This window comes from Ciconia boyciana, chromosome 1, assembly GCF_034638445.1.
Source record: "Ciconia boyciana chromosome 1, ASM3463844v1, whole genome shotgun sequence".
NCBI classification, from domain to species: Eukaryota; Metazoa; Chordata; class Aves; order Ciconiiformes; family Ciconiidae; genus Ciconia; species Ciconia boyciana.
The window spans coordinates 75291926-75311070 of NC_132934.1; the positions used below are offsets into that span (position 1 = coordinate 75291926).

Here is a 19145-nt window from a genome sequence, read left to right on the forward strand (position 1 = left end):
AATAATGTGAGACTTTTAATAATTAGTCTTTTCTGACAGAAAGCACATGTGAGTGCACAAGATTTTTGTGCTAATACATACAGGTGCATACTTCAACTACTGACCTGCCTACCTGTGGACCTTCCAGGAGGCACCTACTGCTTTTCGTAACAGGTTTATTAACGAAGGATTCAACAGGAACTGGGAGAATGCATATTTGAGGAGGGGAAAGAGTATGTATATACATCTAGTCTAATAGATGGGGAGGAGCGGGGAATCGTACAAAGAGCTGTTCCTTAGTTTATCAGTTTATCCTGGTTAAGGAAAGATGCATTAATATAAAACATTCCCTAGATACTTTTCCACTGAGTTATCTGTTATTTTTGTGCTTCTTGCTCAGACCAGACTTCCAGAGAAGGTATGAGTTGCAGGATTTCACTTGGAAATTTTAATTTTGTTATACAGTTGTATAACAAACAACTATATGTAGAGTTGAGGCTCCAGCTGATCTTGGATTACCTTATGCTTTCCTGAAAAAGTTGCCATGGGGATAGAAAATACAAAGAAAAGGAGCTGGAAGATAGGCAAAAATTATTTTCTTTCCACCTGACAGAGAGAGAAATAATTTTCCAAAGGCTGCAAACTGGAGTTTGTGGACAGCCAGAAAAATCTCCACTCTCAAATCTTTTATTTGGAACAATATTCCATGCCTGTCTTAAACTGTTTTGCAAAGGTTATTTGGCAAGAGATTTCAAATTTCCTCTAGTTTGATTTTCACAGTTCTGTGATGAAGGCTTTATTTGGGCATCAGCAGGAGCATGATGTGAACCCCTTCTGTGGTGGGTATAGGTAGACCCATTGGTGTTTCTAGGAATGGAAATTGCCGCTTTGGCTAACACATTGCTCTGTTCTGCTCAGAGGGAGACAAACCAGCTCTGCAACAGGCAGTCTAAGGGAAAACAGTTCCAGAATCACAGAACCGCTGAGGTGGGAAGGGACCTTGAATGAGCACCTGGTCCAACCTTTCGTGGAAAACAGAGCCTAGATGAGATTATCTAGCACTTTATCCAATTGCTTCTTTCTCATATCAAGATGAAACCTCTCCCAGTGCAACTTGTACCCATTGCCCCTTGTCTTCTCCATGTGGGTCCTTGTGAAGAGAGAGCCTCCATCCTCTTTGTAACTGCCCTTTAACTGGAAAATACTGCCCTGTACTGGAAAATTGTGATGAGGTCCCCCCCCGAGTCTTGTCTTGTCCAGGGAGAAAAGACCTAACTTCTTAAGTCCTTCCCCATAGGGCAGGTTTTCCAGCCCTTTGATCATTGTCGTGGCCCTCCTTTGGACCCTCTCCAGTCTGTCTACGTATTTCTTGAATTGTGGAGTCTAGAACTGGACACAGTTTTGTCCTAGACTTCATTAATTTGGGGTTGACTTATGCACCTGAGCACAGTGATTTACATCTTTTCTGAAATATTTATACAGATGGAAGAGTTCAGGTGTGTGTGGAGAAAGCACACGGAACCAAGTTAGTGCTCGTAGCACTTCAGTCTGAGCAGCAGCATGCTCTGCGGTCATGAGCCCTGTACCCTCACAGTGTAAGGTCTGGATATGTGGTGGAGCCTCATGCTCTGCAGTGCAGTGCTGTGGGCTCAGATGGACAAAATATCGACATTTTAAGCCATGAAGCACCCTGTCATAGCTTCTGATTGAGTCTTTGTAAAAATGACTCACCTCTTTGGGTGCCTGTGGGGACAGAGGGGCTGCTCAGCCTGTTACGGGGGGAGAGCTTACCTTGCAGCTCTTTGTAGAAGCTGACTCTTGACTTACAACAAAACGTGATATCCAGTTACCTTGTGTAATTTGCTTCCTTTTAACAGTTTAATCTGCCTGCGTGTCATGTGCAAAGGCTACTCTCGGGTACCTGTTTTAGGAGAGGAGTGGACCTCCTGCCCTCAATCCAGCTTCCCCACGCTTGCATCCTTGCTGTCCCGTAAGAGCCTTCCTCCACACGAGGAATTGTCCCGGGGTATCGGTGGGGGCAGCGCTGCCCTGGAGCTGAACCAGAGCAAATCACTGAACTTCCCCAGTGGGGAAAGCTAACGAATAGCACTGACACCCCGAGGTTTTCTGTTTGCTGTGCAACATTTTCAAGCTGTTTCCTCTTCTGCTAAGTTTACAACAAATCCGCTCTACGGTTTTCATCAAATTTTCAGTTGAAGTATGTATGGAAAGTAGTATTTACACAGTTGCAGAAAACTATTAACTTATGGCAAAATCAGTTTTTGATAGGGGAAAATACTGATTTTTCTTTAAAATATCAATTTTTAGAGAAGAAAAGTAGCTGTAAAACTTTAAAAAATGCTAAAAAATTTTAAACATTTCTGTGAATGACTTCATGGTTTTCAGTAAAATCTCCTCTTTCACAGAGAATAGCTATATCAAGCATTTTAGTAGTCACTAATAACTGATGTTTTTGGCCTGCCACTTGCAACTCTTATGCAGCCACTGGAAATGGCATCACTTTCTTTAGGATTCCCTTTAAAATAAATGAGGAATGTATATAATAATATATTAATATACTGTAATGGCATAATTCTGCAATGTGTATTTACATAAACTATTACATATAAAAACTAATATGAGCGTCACCCTTCCTATAGAGAGCTACTCCCGTGCAGGCTTCAGAAAGATAGGATATTCCTGCCCTGCAGATGTCTAGAGCTTTTCATCATTCTATATTTTAGGATATTAATTGCCGAGTTTGCTGTGATACAGAATTTTTGCTTGATACAACCTTCAACCACCTCACCAGCTCTCAAATTTCTACTCAAGTTGAGTACTAAGTATTTTGGGGAAATGAATGTGTAAGAGGATATGCAGTTTTGGCAAGGAAACAAGAAGTATAATATCCTCTCTCTCTCTCATACTGGGATGACTCAAGTCGGACTTCAGTGAGAAGGCAGGCTCTAATACTGATCTGAATGTAGCACAAGGATATTTAGTAACTGCAGAGAGATGCCCAATTTTTCCATACTTAAGTTATGTAACTGTGGGGTTTTACAAGGCCTGCTCTTCATGAATAAGGTTTGGTACTGAATTTTCATATCCCTTGGTTTTAATTTTCAAAGGAGCTTCTCTGATTTCTGTCTGTGTTGGAGCCCCAGTTTTTTATTCATTAGAATGGGTTGTAAAGGATGGAGTTTCTTTTGCTGAATCTTGGTTCTATTTCTATGCCACTCAAAAGTGAACGGAGGTTTAGAATTTTTACTGTCTCTTTCTAAGATTTTCTGAAATCAGGTCTGCTGGCCCTTCTGTAAGTAAAAAAGAGTCACCCGTGGTTCATCCGCTGGCTGGGAAGATGAATGGCTTGCTTTGGAGCATCTGAGAGCGGCAGGATCTCAGGTGTGAGGAGTGGTTGTTAGAGAAGGCGTGCTAAGGCTCTAATTAATACAGCTCTTTCTCTTTCGGTTGCCTTCACTAGGAAACTGCTGGAAGAATGCTGTGACCCCGGGCAGCTCTTTGCTATGACAAAGCTGAACTCCCCGATGGGAAAGAACCTCTGGTTTGATGGGGAATTTTTATACTCTTTCACTATTGACAATGCAACTTACTCTCTCTTCCCACAGGTTAGTAACTGTTTTTTTTCTTTTTGGTTTAAGTATTAATATACTAAATGGTAACATGGTACAAATAAGTATAAATAGGCTAAATGCTCGTCAAGAAATTGTACCTTCATTTCTCAATACAAACCAGTCTCCTCTGCATTTTTACTTCTATGTTCTGAAAATTACAAAATGTTTGTATGCACGTTAATATTTCCCTGGCCACTTTTCAGGTGTGCGGATGTACACAAGGGATGAGACTGGGCCACCCATCTTGATTTTTAAAATGCTCAGTTCTGGCTATTTTAAGAAGGTGATTTCTGCATTTCAGTCAGTGATCACGCTCACTGAGAGCACGATCCCTCATCTAGGATTGCTTCAGTTCAGATCTGTTAGCTAAGATGTGACAGTGTTTTGTGTGAAGGTGTCCAAGTTACTTCCAAGTTAATGAAGTTTATTGATGGCAAGCAACGTGAGCCCAATAACAGAAGCTGACAGCTTGACTTTGTCAATTCTTGCTGTGTTTTGAATATTACAAGTGGTTTCCTGTTCAGCAAAGGTGTTTTGGGTTAAGTGGAGGGTTTTCAAGTGCTGGGAATTTGTAATACTGATCTAGGCTTCTTGTATTTTTAATTAATATATGAACTGATGTTAAATAATGAGTTTATTATATTGAATTTTGTATGTGGAAGGAGAGATGTTTTATGTGGCTACACATTTAAAGAAAGCCAAACATCTGGATGTATTAATTGATTTACATGTTACTTTCATTTCTCAAATTAAAGGCATAGGTATTTATTAAGCCTCCCAGTCAGTGCTGTCATTCACACCAGGCTTTTCATTTGTTGCTGTTTCAGTTAAACATGTAGCAGAGTTCTGGCTTGTTAATCCTGCAAATAAAACATCAAAAAGGGCGTTATTATTATTTTTTTTTTACAAAGTAGTTTCCAGATCTCAACAACAGAGTTATGACTTCAAATGAGTTTCTTTTAGTGGAGAAAGAGTGAGGAGGAACTGCAGTGTAGGGAAGAGGAGATGGGAACAGCCCCTTTCTGTGTTCAGACATCATCTGGAGGAGCAGTGCTACAGCTGTGTCTTGCTGAAGCTGCAGTCCCCTGTCTTGTCACTCAGCTGTGCCTGTTGCAATGAACCGGTTAATGGCCCTCTGCCTCCCTCAGGCTGCTCCCCAGCTGCTGTGTCCCTGCAAGCTCAACAGACAAGTAGATGCTGAAATGTGCACGGCGAGTGTTTTTTCCTGCAGTACAGCTGGAGAGGGGCTGCCCAGCTGGAGTGAATTTCTCTCCCTGCCTTTAGGACTGGTAGAAAGTTTATGGTGTGTCACAGAGTAGCAGCTGTAAATCTTTTTTTATGATGATTAGTATGATTTGTTGCTACAATATTGCACCATTTATTGGAGAAAACTGAAAGCCTTGGCAGAGCTGTGAACTTTGTACCACACAAAGATATTGGCAGCAATTGCTCAAAAAGTGTACATCCTTTCCAACGTTTCAGAAAAGCCCCACGTGGGCTGGCACAGGGAAGTCGCTATTTTGTGATGGATTTGGGACTTCAGATTTGGTTTTCTTTGGATTAAAACCTCGCACTCTGCCTGGCTACAGTGGTGTCCTACCTCCTCTCGCAGAAAAGAGCAGAGTACTGGACGGGCTCCTTCAGAGAGGTAAATGCTGGTTAGAGAGGAATCATGGTCTCAGGAACTCCAGTGGTTCCCAGAGTCCCAAGCCCTACTCTCAAAGTTTATCAGTTGGCCAGATCAAGAGCAAGGATCTGGGAAGCCCTGGAGAGACAAAGTGCTGAGGGACAACATGAGCTAAGGAGTTGGGACTTCAGTGTCCCTTAGGCTTGCCAAGCAGGCTGTGAAGAGGATGGCTAGATGCTGTTGTAGGGGTGGCGGTGGAAAAGGTGAATTTTTATGATGTTCCAAACCTAGAACAAGGCTAGAAAGCATCTCTAGGACTGGTGCCAGAAGTGCTATTCCTTTAATGAATTGGCGGGCAGTTCATTTCTGACAAGCGCTACTCACTACTACTCCCTCTTTTCCTGCAAGTACCACTACCTCTAACTTGATGTGTTATTCCTATGTAATTTGCCCAGAGGAATTTTGTAAACCTTTATCAGATGAAATCCAGCTAGGCTTAAAAGCTTAGGAAGATTTATTTGTAGTAAATACTTAAATGAAGTACTTTTCTACCTCTCTCTTTGTTTCAAGAAAAATACTTGCCTAAACTTTTCAGGCTTCTACTTTGAAGAATGGTGTCTATTAGCTTGCTAGCAACCGGCAAGAGATTTTTGTGAAGATGAATATTCCTTTCAAAAGTATCCAGAAGCTTAAAACCACTCATAAAGTATGGGTAATACTCTGAAATGCTCAGGGGATGTAACAGGAATGTAAAGGGCTGCAGCTATGTTGATATAATAATAAAAAAACTTCCTCCGGAATAAATAAAAAAGGCTTCATCCACATCAATGTGCTGGGCTTAAGCCATTTTGTTCTTGCAGAAGATTTCTCAGTCCTGAACCAGTTATTAACTTACAGGACAAAGTAACTCAAAACTAAATAGGAAACTTGCTATATTTTATGGCATAGAATAAGCTGGCTATGCACCAATGGAGACTTATACAGAAATAAAGTAAGTATGTCAGAACTTAATATGTAAAATGTCACTTATTTTTGAATGTGAACAATAGAAAATAGAATTTTTTCTTCTGAGTAATCTGTAGATAAAGTTCTTACAGCTGGTTCAACATTTTCTGATGGACTGCTTTTCCAACAAAAATGCTATTTCATCAAAATATAAATTTAGTATCAGTTCATTGGTTTGTCAATTTTTCTTTGAAGTGAAAAGGTTAAAAGGTTTTGGTGGTGTTATGACATTTAATTTTACCATTTTTTGCATGTAATATTTCAACTGTTTTTTTAATCAGCTCCGTTGATAGCTTTTTTTTCCTTAGACTTTGCTTGATTATATTCCTCCTCCTTTTATTTTTTTTAAGTTTTTGATTGGTCAAGGGAGAAATCTGCAAAAGAAAAAAGCTTTTATGTGGAAATAGTCATTCAGTGTTTCATTTCAGTTTATGAGAACAAAATTTGAAGTTGCAGAGTTTTGCATGAACCAACAATTCCAGCTGCTAGAAGTGGCTCCTCTTACTTTCCCCTTCAGTGTCATTTTCCCCCTGATTTCTAGAATTAAATTTTTTTGAAACAGAAATGAAATATTACACAGACTGCACCATCTTTCCCATCCTGGAGAGAAACTGCTAGCGGCTTATGGTCAATACCTAATGGCCAGGAGAAGATGTGGAGCAGGACGTGGCTCATCACAGAAGATAGCCTAGCGTGCAATGAGGGTGGGCATCCCACCTACATCTCATCTCCCAGCACGTACTACGGTGGCATTGCCTGGAGCTGTTGGATAACGGAGTGTCATTTCAATTAAAATCAGCCATTTCTTGAGAGCAGCTTTGTTGCATTACTTGCTGTGATCTACAGCATTACTCCCCACTCAGGAGACAAAAAGCGTAGAGTCTGCATATAACTGTAGGTGTAGTTTAATGTTAACAACGAGAGGTTATCCCTGCTGCGTACCTACCACTTTTCTAAGGCTTTTCATGTAGACTTGAAGTTTCAATATTAGCCAGTAATTTTGATACGTATCTGGGGGCACTGAGAGTTCAGAGATGCAGGTGACCCTACTACAGTCGAGATCAGCAGCGTGGTTGGATAAACCTCTGAATAGCCGGGCTGCCATATCTCAGGTTGGCCACTAAAGGCCATAGGTAACTTGTAAATGTACTTCCTCTCCATTGTGGTCCAACTATTATACAGAAAAAGGAACTGTATGTTGGTGAGCGCCCAGGAGTCCTGTCCCTGACAGGGCAGAGAGATACACCCTCCTTGCTCTTCAGCCTGGAAGTTTAGCCGTGCAACTCTGGTCCTGTTGCATTGTATTGAGGCACGAGGGAAGGCATGACTAGCATTTTCCACCCTTTACTGTCTGACTAGAATGGAAGAAACCAGGCTTCCATATGTTCCTGTAGTAATTTTTAGATGCTATGAGTAAACGTGATGTAACCACAGGAGTAGCTGGGATGTAACTCAAAGCCATGTGAGAGAAATGTGAACTAACACTCTTCTGCTTTTGAGTTAGAGAATAAAACAAGCCCCAGTTTCAAACGTTTTCTGAAATAATTTTGCACTCCTTCCTGTCTTTTTCTTCCTCAGAGTTTCAAAAGCAAATTTCAGACTATCTTTACCATTTGAGGAAAAAACCCCTCACTCCAGTATTTAGCTGTTTATGCAAATAATTGATTTTTGTTGCTTGTTGGCAAAAGCTTATAACAAGGAAGAACTGAGGTGAATTTCTGAGGTCTCCTTTCCCCTTCCACCAAAAGGTTAAACAAATAGTTAAACCAAATGGAACTTTTCACTCTGCCATGTAAAGTTCTATTTTGGAGGGTAGAGGAGTGAATACATTTCAAAAGAAATTTCAAATGTTAAGCTTCAACTTTTTAATTTGAGAAAATAAAATAACTCATTGGAAAATGTTCTGGTTTTATTGTATTTCACCTGAAGCAGTTAGACACATTTGGTACCAGTAAACTTTTTCAAATTACTAAAATATGATTCCCCAGCTGCTCAAATCCCTTCTAAAGTTTCACCTGCAAAATGCTGTCAGCTAGAAGAGCGGCTACTTGCAATGAGCTTCTCATGAACAGTCATCACAAATGGCGTTTGAGAAATCCAAAGGAAATAGCTTCAAGCTACAAATAAATTTGGGAAAGCTGGCAGCTGTTTCTGGATACCTTGTGATCAGGAGAAAGGCAATATTTTTCAAATTATTAATTAGAGTTTAAATTCTTGTCCTTAATATAAAGGCAGGGAAAAAGTTAATCTCTCTACCTGTAAGTGTAAGATGGAGACATTCTCTGACATTTTCTGGGTTATCAGGGTGAATGTTGTATTGGGTAACAGTGAATGATTTTATGATTGTGCTATGTGATTTGTGGCTTTTATTCAGGGTACCTGTTAGATTCTGGGGGCTTGTTTAATTTTTCTTGGTTGTTCACAACATTCCTTATTTGGCCAGAGATTTTATCGTGTCCTCTGATGCTGGTACTTGTGCTCTGTCAAAGCAAATTCCCTGGTTTTACAGTTAGAGCCTGCAGCTAGTAGAATAATTTGTAATCATTTCAGGGAAATAATTCAGATTTGGAAAGGGAGTTCGGTGTAGAGTCTGCGGGCTTTTCCCCTTTTTGCATGACGAGGATTAGAGGAAAAACATACTCACCATGAGGAAGAAAATGGCAGTTTGATTCAAGTAAAAGGTGAGGTCTATGAGCAGCAAGCACTGGGAGGGGTTAGGTGGGAGCATGGCTGTTGCGCAGACGCCGAGTGGAATGCGAAGCTACAGCTGTATAAGGAATGTGAACCGCATTAAGAGGACAATGTTAACTTGCTTAGGGTAAATGTTATGTGTTGTTTGGACTGATTTTAGACCCAAAAATTGTGTATAAAATGGGAAACCACCTGAAGTGAAGGGGCTTAGGATTTGATGGACTGCAGTGTTACCAGGAGGCATGAAATTATTGCCTTTGGTGTTGACTTTGGAAACGCTCTGTTAATTTTTGCTACCAATCTAACTTACTGAAGTACTCTGTTCTCAGTAAAGCTCTGTAATTAATAGCTGCTTGGAGAAATACATTGAAATATTAGCTGTCATATGTGTCCTGATTTTTTTTCTTTATCTTGGGTAGGGGCATGAAGTGCCTGCAGACTTAACGTTTATTGAGCAACTCTTATATTTACTTCCATTAATTCTACTGTCTAAATAGTACCTCCCTGACTTCTTTTGAGTTGTATTTAATTAGGATTTGGGGGAATTTCTTGGTGCTGTCCCTTTTCTTTTCTTCCTTTTTTTTCCTCTTTTTTTTTTCTCCCCAAGCATACTGTAATGCAAACTATGTTCTTGATTGGGACTACATATATTTATTCAAAATGAAAATGTAATAAACATTAATTATTGCAAACATGGAAAACATATGTAAACTAAAAGGCGAAGAGGTAGTTATAACTTGTGAAGTGACATTTGCATGTTAGGAATGCAGTTAAGAAGAGATCTTCTGAATTATTCAAGCAATTGTATCATATAGTGCCTTTCATAAACTGGGATATGAAATACTATCTGTAGAGACCTGACAAATTGTGCTGTTTTGGAGCATGAGTCTTCCCTTCAGTCCTGGATAATCTCTAGCCATTGGCATCAGGCTGATAAAAAATCTGGCTTAATATTTAGTTAAGTGAAACCCCTAGTCTCACTTTGATTGCCTATTGACTAATTAAGAACTGTGTACTTGGACCATTTTGTGCAGCCTGTTAGCAAAGCTGGAATAGGGCATCATCTGTTCTATCTGGTCCGTTAAGCAAAAGCCATAGTGCATCTGAAACTACTCCATATAGACAAGATGCAAACGTGCCTGATGGTGAAAATCAAATTTATGCTAAAAAGACTGAGATGCAATGTGTATAGTTTGAAGTAATTAACTAGCGGATGGGCAACATGCCCTTGTTGAAGCAAGTTAAAATAGACCAAGGAGTGGCTTTCTGTTCCTGTTGATCATCGGATGTGTGCTTTGGTCTCTCTGGGCTTGCTAAAATGTCTGCAGCCAAGCTGCTTAACCAGGCTGTCTTTGGTGAGCCTGATTTTCTGGAGTTTATCTGCAATAACGCACATGCCAAATTGGCTTTATCTCAGTCAGGGCAAATACATAAATAGATGCTGACCTTTCCAAATGTAACAGAGAGGAAGGGAAGGACTAGATCTGGCTGCAAAGTGTCCGTTTGGCCTGCAGGCAGAGAAAGAGGAATGGCTGCCCTAACTCAACATTTCTATTTCAAACCTAAAGTGACTGAGCATCAATCACTGTCTTTCCTAGGTAATACAAGAGCTGATCCAAGCACACACCAGTACCTTTGCCAGACAGACCCTTGTGCCCTTGGGCATTAAAAAAACCCCAGAGATCAATCCCGCCTCTCTTTGGGATTTTGGGGATATAAGGATGTGCAAGAGCTAATGTGGTCCAGCTTCTGCATTGTTACGGATACTGAGCAGTACTAAAAAAAGTATAAAACCCTGTGGGATAGTTGTGGAGCCACCTAATACAGAAAGGACATGGGGTATTTTCAAGAGGATAATTCAGCCCTGAGGGTGTTGCAATTTGGCGTGATTTTATGTTTGGAAAACACTTCAAAGAGCATATTTATTCATTTCTATTGGTACCCAGGGCTGTACACTTACTGACTGGTAAAATGCAAGCCTGTGCATGGAGCAGCCACTGAGCGTGAAGAGGCCACGGCAGGGCTGGAAACACGGGCAAGGCTGAGCGATGTGGCGGTGGTGTGCTGTCCCAGGGAGGGAGGGGACACTGTGGAAGGGCTTCTGCTAGCAGAGGCAAGGAGGATCTCACAGCACTGCACACTAGTGCACATTTCTACTTATTAGCTCCATAACTAAAATTTTCTACCTCAAGTAACGTTTTTGATGGTACCTAGAAGTCACAGTTACAGATAAAGGGATGTTATGCTGTGGGGTTGTAAAGTACAGAGCAAAAAGGCTGTTCTGAACCCAAAGAGGAAGTGGGCAGTGCAGGCAAAGACGGCCAGAGAGGCTGTACTGCTGCCCTGGGAATTTTATGGGCTTTTTAGTCGATGTCCATCTGCTTTACGGGGACATAAAGTTGCTGCTTTAGAAGCAAGAAATGTAAGCAGAATAATAATTAAAGGAAGTGGTCACAGCTGAGAAGCTATAGGAAGAGCTAACTTCTGATGGCTAGGAGTAACTACAGGGCATATGAGCTGCCTTGCAGAGGGTATAAAAATAGAATAAGAGTTGGTTCTAGTCTGCCCAAAGGCAACACAGATTTGTTTTGTTTGTTTTATTGTAGCTTTATATAACTGATAAGATGCTAAAAGGAGGTTCTTTCTCCATGCAAGGGTTTTTCTGGGAATGAACTCGTTTATATACCAAGACTTCCACCTACAGGTGCAGTGAGACCTTTGCTTCTTTGGAAGTCAATGTCTAAATCTTGAGTAAGCTTTATCCTTTATATCCTGGCCACCTGTTAACCTTTCTTATTATTTATGAATTTTATTTTTAAGAGTCATCTTGTTCAGTTTATAGACTTTTTACTGTATATGTGACTATATATTTGAATTATTCAGTGATCAGATTGCGTTACATTAATTTGCGATATTCAGTAGTTAGCTTTTTTGATGAGATACTTCTAAAATAGTCTTAATACCAGTACTGGCTTATTTTAGGCTTAGGTTTAGTTGCATTTCATGCCTGGCACTTACCACCTGACAGAAGAATGAGTAGAAGTTGATGAAATATTACATACTTGTGTTTTTCATACTGTTGTTGGGTTTCTTGATATGGCTCATGTAAACTGTACTGGAGTGTGGCAGGATATCAGGTTATGTTCAGAAAGTATTTCACCTGCAGCAAAGATGTAGCCCCTCTCTTCTTCCAGGTGTTCCTAAATACAGGTGGAAGCGTGGCTTAGCAGAGTCTGCAGGCTTGAAGAAAGTCAGGGAAGGTTACACCACTGCAGAAGCTATTAAGAAGGGGTAGCACGGTTACAAATCTTGTAGGAGGATTATATAATGCCTTTCAAAAGATCCTTTATGTCTTCTTGCTTAGGGGGGAGTGTAAGCCCAGCTTTACATTTAATGAGAAATCTGCTGCATTACAGTTCAGGAATTGACTTATGTAGCCAGGCATGGTTGATTTAGAGTCCTTATAACCTGATATGGTGTGGAGGGGAAGGGCTGTGGTTCTCTTCTGAAACAACTTTTATAATCTGAATGGCTCCCATGAGGCAAGCATTGGCTTCCAAATTACGTTTTGGACACTGGGAAAATAACACAATAGTGGTTTTCTTACATCAGGATGCACCAGATAAACCCTGTGATGCTGGATGTGCAGGTGAAGTACCGTTTAACTTGCTGTTGCTCAGATCAAGAATTCAGGCTATTTTTTCCTTCTTGACCAACAGAGCTTGATGCTTTTTCAGAATTTTTAGGGACAAATTTGACAATTAAATCTGTGCTGCTGATTGTCTACTGGCCAATAACTACCAATCTGAGGTGACTGTTTTGTGTGTGGTGTGGTGGCTAAAGGGGTAGTCTGTAGTGGGAGGCAAAGGCAAGATAACTGAAAGCACTGGTGTCTTTCCAGCTGAAATGAGTCAGGCTATGACATTTAACAGCCTTGTGAATCTGGACTTGTGTAATATTACTGTGAATCCCAAATGCAGAAAGAAATAGTTCTTTCCAGTGCGGAGATGGTGTCTTTTTTTCTTCTTTTTTAATTTATTTTTTTAAAGACTGTCTTAGACACTTCTGTGAACCGTGGGCATTTGGGGCTGGTGACAGTTGGCAGTGCTAGTCTAGGTATGTGTTGGAGAAGAGCAACTTGCATATATGCATACCTGGGTTCACAGGTGATTTGAAGGAGAAACACTTAAGCCCAAAACCATGGCTTACACTCACTGACTTGAGTCCAGTCCATCAATGCCAGGAAGACTGCTGCAGGCATTCACAGGGTATTTTCATGTGAGGTACGTTATTGCCAGCACGATTCTGCACACTGTCCTAAGTGAACCCTTGACCTATAAGCCGAAAGTCAGTTATAAAATCCCGTGAGCAGGGTTAAGGTGGAGGTTCAAGGTTCCTGGCAGCATGGTGGCTGCAGTAGAGCTACCCGAATATTGCCTCCTGGAAGCTCACTCTCCAATGGCTGTTTTTTTCACAGTGTAAAATGTACTGGACTAATGGTCTCCAGTTTCAGAAGGTTCAGATGAAAGACACTGGGTTCCAAATGATCACTTGATCAGAAGGAAATTACCTGAATTATATCCCAAATATTAGCTCTGTGAGACATGTAATGTTTTCTAGGGACTCCCAAGTCATGCAGGCACATTTGGGTACCTTCATTCTCTGGCATGGGAATTGCATGATAGGTCAAGAAGAAAAATTATACATGATGGGGGCGAGGGGGGGTTGGTTTTTCCTTTTGCCCAGAGAATATGCCTTTATTAGGAAGGGGACAGAGAAGTTTTATTTATGAGTAAATTATCCATCTTAGTGTGGAGGAGTAAAGGTTGTGATGCGAACAGCCTGATGTGAAACAGCTCTTGGAAGTCAATCGTCTTAATAGCACCCTTGTCCACCTACTATTGCCCTAAGTAGTCTTCCTAGCACAAGAAGTGATAATGTGCACTGAGGACAGAACAGGGAATGGAGCTCAGGCATATTCTTTTTGGGATAACATCTCTGTGTGCTGCAATCACAGAGCTGGCAGTTTGCATCAGCTAATCTCACCCATCTCTCCACCTCAGTAAGCTGAAAGTACTTTATGTAGCTGGAGACAGACAAACAGTTGCCAGCGATGAGCTCCTTCTCCAGGGGGGACAGTGAAGATTGCATGGAGCTACTACTGTATGTCTTTATTTCTTAGTGTATAGAGCCAAGCTGAATTACACCTGCCTGCAGGGCTTGAAATAATACCAAGCAACACTTTCTCTCTGTTGATGATTTTTAATGAAGTTGTGAAATTACAAGAATGTAGAATGGGAATGTGTAGTGTATTTGGGTTTTTAGGCTGGCTAACCTGTTTGTAGGCTAATTCATTAATAGACTTTCCTCCATCCAGACCATCTCCAGCCTTTTCCTCAATCTAAAACCCACTGGGTTGTCTCACTTCACTTCCCTTCCCTTGCAGCAGGGCTTGACATATGCACAGTGTAGCTTCTTATTCAGGAGCAACACTGAAAATTTAAGTGATGGCACCAGGCTCAATAGGAGACAGTTTAGGTGAAAGGAGACAATAAATGCAAAGGCTACACAGACCTATTCTGTCATCCGCTATTGTGCCAGAAGAAGAAATGAGAAAGCCAAAGATAAATAATCCTTGGTATGAGTATGATGCTCTTTATAGCAATTCCCTCAAGCACTTTACAGTCATTCAAATTCAATGTATGGTGTTACTGCACAGTTAAATCTATGCCTAGAAATCTCTGGAGACAATTAAAATTAGGGTTTCTGCATGGGGAGTATGTGGGGAAGAAATACTGCAGACCCCCTTTTTCCTGTACAGTAAACAGATATACATGATGAACTGCTATTCCTTTTGCTTTGCTGACAAAAAATTGGAAGAGACCTATATAGCCCCTGTGGTATTCTGGGCTATATGAATATAGCAGACAGGAGCTCTTCTCCAGCCTATGGTATTAAGCAAGGCCTTTGAAAAGTGGGACTACCTCAGTTTAAGCTTGCCAGCACTGCTTTCCTGGCTCCGGTCTTGGCAGACTTCTTGCAGTTGCAATTCCCCGGTTTAAGGTCTGTCCTCCAAGTGGTACCCAGGGCCAGCAACCCCTCATCCTAGCACGGCTGTGGCTGTGGTCAGCACAGTGACTGCATTCGTCTCTTCAAGGCAGTTACTGAGCAGGGAAGTGTGGGTGCTGGATTGTTAAGCACCAAAAGAAGCATGGTGGGGAAATGAGTAACAAACTGTGTTGCAAAATAGGTCAAGTGAAGCCTGGTTACACCAAAGTCAACAGCAATGTTCCAGTTGACTTCAGCATGGCCAGGACTTAGCCAACAGTACCCTCTTGCTGAGTATGGTTCTGCTAGGCACATGTACATTTGGTTTTGTGGCTTCTTCCTGGTTAACAAAGAATGACTTTTTTCTTTCCATTTCTTGGTGTTTATGAGCCTTTGTTTTCATTTAGTGAATGAGTGATTTATCTTTTTCATCTACTTGTTTATACCCCTTAAGACAGACCCTGAGTGAAAAGGCAAGGCAAATTTGAAACAGCCACTCAGACAAGATAAAATGCAGCTTTTTGTCACTGCTTTTCCTTGCCCCCATCCCAGCTGACAACATCCTTTCTGTTGCTCATGTCAATAAGCAGGGAATCATCCTTGACTTGATGCTTTGCTGAGTCCTTGCAAGCAGGCTATGTGGAAGTCTTGCAGAATCTTTGCACACTTTTCTACTTCTCTGTCTCTCTCTTCTCTGTCTGTCTCTGTCTCTCTAACACCATTACTTTTGCAGGGCGAAGGCAGCCTTTTTCATATGCTTGTGTACTGCCAGGAACCATGGAGTCCGTGTCTGTGTATGAGGATGGTGCATACAATGACATGCCACAATGGTCAACAACACCGTATTAAAGTGAGGTCATCCATAGTTTTGTTGGCTTTTGTTTTTAAGTGGTACAGAGATACTTGGCATGTGACCCACTGAAAGAGGTGAAATCACTGGCATCCTGGTTTCCTGGTGCAGTAGTGGGTATGTTATTTTCTGCAGCTTTTTCTTGAGAGAGGATCAGATACTATCCTCTTCAGGTATGAATATACCCCAAATTGTCATCAGGATGCCTGGATAGTCCCTGTGTTTGGGGATTTTGAAATTGAATATCTGGTTACTTGAGAATAGACTGTCTGAGAGATGAGGAAGTTGTAGAGAAAACCTATGTAGTGATAATTATCAATGGTGGTTTCTCTTTAAAGTTTGATATCTGGTCCCACTGGACACTTGTAAGGCTGAATACTTTTTTGAAACCTGCTGTTGTGTGAAGCCTACAAAATACATAACTTTTCCAATGAAGATCAGAAACTTGGTTTCTGTGATTTCAAAGGGTCTTCTTTCATCAGACATGAAAAACATGGAGGGAAAGATAGAAAGCGTCCGGGATGGTTCTACTCCAATGTAAATTAAGGTCTTCCTGCTAGCTTCATTGCTAGCATTTTGCTCCTGCAAGGAGCATAGCTGTAGAACTCCTCATTCACGCTAATTAGGTATGCAAGAGATCATATCTGTTTTTATTCTTTTAAATATAATTTTTCAGCCCTTCTTTCCATTTTTCCAAGCACTCCAAAGTTTGGTATGCTAATTACCTCCATCCAATATTACTCTTGCTAACCATGTAAACTTGATTTTCACACTGATTTGGTTTGTACAATGCATGTTAATAACTATGTCCCTGTTATCCTTCCTCTTTTCTTTCCCCTCCTTCTGAGTACTGCTGGGTCTGTACTTCATACAACTTTGCACTTTATTCTCTTTGCCAGCTTTAGTTGAGGGTAATATTTGTCTAGGGCAAGGTAACCTCAAAGGCCAGCTTGACCTGGCAGGGGCCTTAATGTAGCGGCTGTTACTGGCTCAGGTTTGGTGGTTCCAGCAAAGTGCTGAGGGGAGCTGGAGTGAAGGGGATTTAGTGTAACACGCTCTCTGTGAGTGTAGCTCTATCAAGTAATTTAACTTGCATATATTTACAGAAATGTGAGCTTGTAAAAGTGGCACCTTGTTACTCAATAGAGCCCCTTCTTTCATATCCCCAAGGTTTATCTTCCCACTGACGAAAGCAAGTTTTCATTCCTGTCATTCCTTCAGAGCACTTTCAGCTACAGAAAAGCAAGTCGGATTGTACGTTGCCTTGCTCCTAACTAGCATTGCCAGCTTAAGAGGGTTTTTTAACATATATTTGTCAAGTGCGAAAATTTTAAATGACTCTGTTACCCTTGCTTCTCCATGGAGCTGACGATGTACGAGGCAGATCAAAATCAAACCTGATTTACTAAGAGACCTAACAGAGGTCTTGATTTCAGAAGTTACATGTTCTCATAATAGGCACTTTCTCTTGAAGTCTGTAAGAGCAAAGTTCTGGCTTGTCAGTTGAGACAGGATCTTTCCATGCCTAACCTGAAATTTGAGCTGGTGTCTGACTGAGGGGGGAAAAAATGTAAAACCACAGTAAATATACCTTTTGTCTGATAGCAGCAGCAATTTTGATAATATAGAAGGTCAACTAGTATGTACACTATACTATAGATGTATTTGCGGTTAATCCTATTACAGGTAAGGGGGTGAGAGTAAATCAATATTTTTTCAAAACTCACTCATTCCAATGTACTTTTGTGTTGGCTCTTGTCGAAGACATCTGCTATCTACAGCGTCCCTTTGGATCAGTGTCCCTTCCTCCAATAGAGAAGACCTTTGTTCTCTTTCCTGTTACATGGCACAAAGAAAGTTACCCCCAGACATGAAAAGCTGAGCCTTAGGTTTGACTTTGTTTAGAGGGAGCCTAGTTCATGACTTTTTAATGTCCGAGTAACTCAGCCTGTCTTTCTCCTGGGTTCCAGCCCAAGAACCCTGTACTGAGCCATTGCTGACAGGTCCCTGGTCTGCTGCTTCAGTTCTTTATCCTGCTTTCCTCACCATGTTTTTGTCTGTGGCTCTGACATCTCTCCTAGGTAGTCTCCAGCCCTCCCCACCTGCTGCTGCTATTCTTCAATCTTTATTAGTACCTCTTTCTAGTTGGCCTTTTAATCACAGTTAGAGGGTCAACTGACTCCCCCGTTAATGCTTTCTGGGCTGCTGTCATGTTGCGTCAAGTTCATGCAGCTTATCATAGACCTCAGAGACAGAGAGTCATTGCAGCAATAAAGACAAAGAGCATGAATCTCATTTTGCACCTGTTTCACAGCAGTGTAACTCTTCTGGCTTCTCTGCTTTATCCCGCTGTGGGGATTTGAATCCTGCATAAAGATGAGACAACCCCCTTCCAAGTAAGTGCTACTCCATTAGTCCGATACCGTAATTTGCACACCTGGAGTGAAATTCAGAGTTGAAATTAATTACAGAGTAGAAATGAATTACAGGTCTTCATGGTCATTTTTTCAACTGTAAAATGATTTGCTCATGATTGGTGTCAGACAGGCGTTGCAGTTGCTTTGCTGTTGCCTATTCCTTTGTTGTCTAGATGTCTTTTTTCCCTGTAGTAATACTGTGTAATAACGTTCTCCTGTTATTCTGATAGCCTTGTTGTGGCTTTGAAGGTATAAGAACACAGATAAAACAAACTTTGTAAGGAAAGGTAATATTTTTTTATTAAAGCGAGAGAAGCTTAGCTCTTGTAGGGTGGTCTTTCTCTGCAGACCCCACAGTACAGCTTTTACTGTTGTTCTCTGTTTTATGGATGGGGAAACAAGCAGTTACATAAGGTGATTAGGTGATTAGCAGAACCTAGCGCAGAACTCCAGTTTAAAGAACATATATGAGATAGGTTATATGTTTGGTTTGCCATGTGCAAAGGAAACAGCGCACAATTCTTTTTAATGGTTTTTAATGCTCATATGAGGTTTTGGTACATTCTGTATTTGCTTGATCTAAGCCACTGAGCTTCCAGTCTTGTCCAGTGGTAACTCAGTGGTAAAAGAGGACTTCAGAAGGTTCACTGGCCTGAAAAAGTTTTTTTTTTTCCTTTCAGATTGGTGGAATTTAAGCTCATCTCCTATGCTTGATGCACCAACATCTGAAATATAACTGGCTAGTTGCTAAATTTCATCAAGTAACGTAAAGTCAAAACAGGCAGGGTACTTACTAATCACAGGCAATATAAGGTGAAATGATGATTCTGCAGAAGGACTACACATGCACTCAGGAGTTTTGATTAGTTGGGGTTTACCTAACTTCAGCTGAATGA

The 19145-nt window shown here is 41.0% G+C and overlaps 1 protein-coding gene across 1 annotated transcript in view; it reads left to right on the forward strand.

Annotated features, from left to right (window-relative positions):
* The window catches only part of ST8SIA1 (ST8 alpha-N-acetyl-neuraminide alpha-2,8-sialyltransferase 1), a 132609-nt gene that overhangs the window by 34867 nt on the left and 78597 nt on the right, over positions 1-19145 (forward strand). Inside the window, exon 2 of the mRNA XM_072875097.1 lies at positions 3461-3605. Within this exon, the coding sequence (XP_072731198.1) occupies positions 3461-3605 (145 nt within the window). The remainder of the gene's footprint in view (positions 1-3460; positions 3606-19145) is intronic.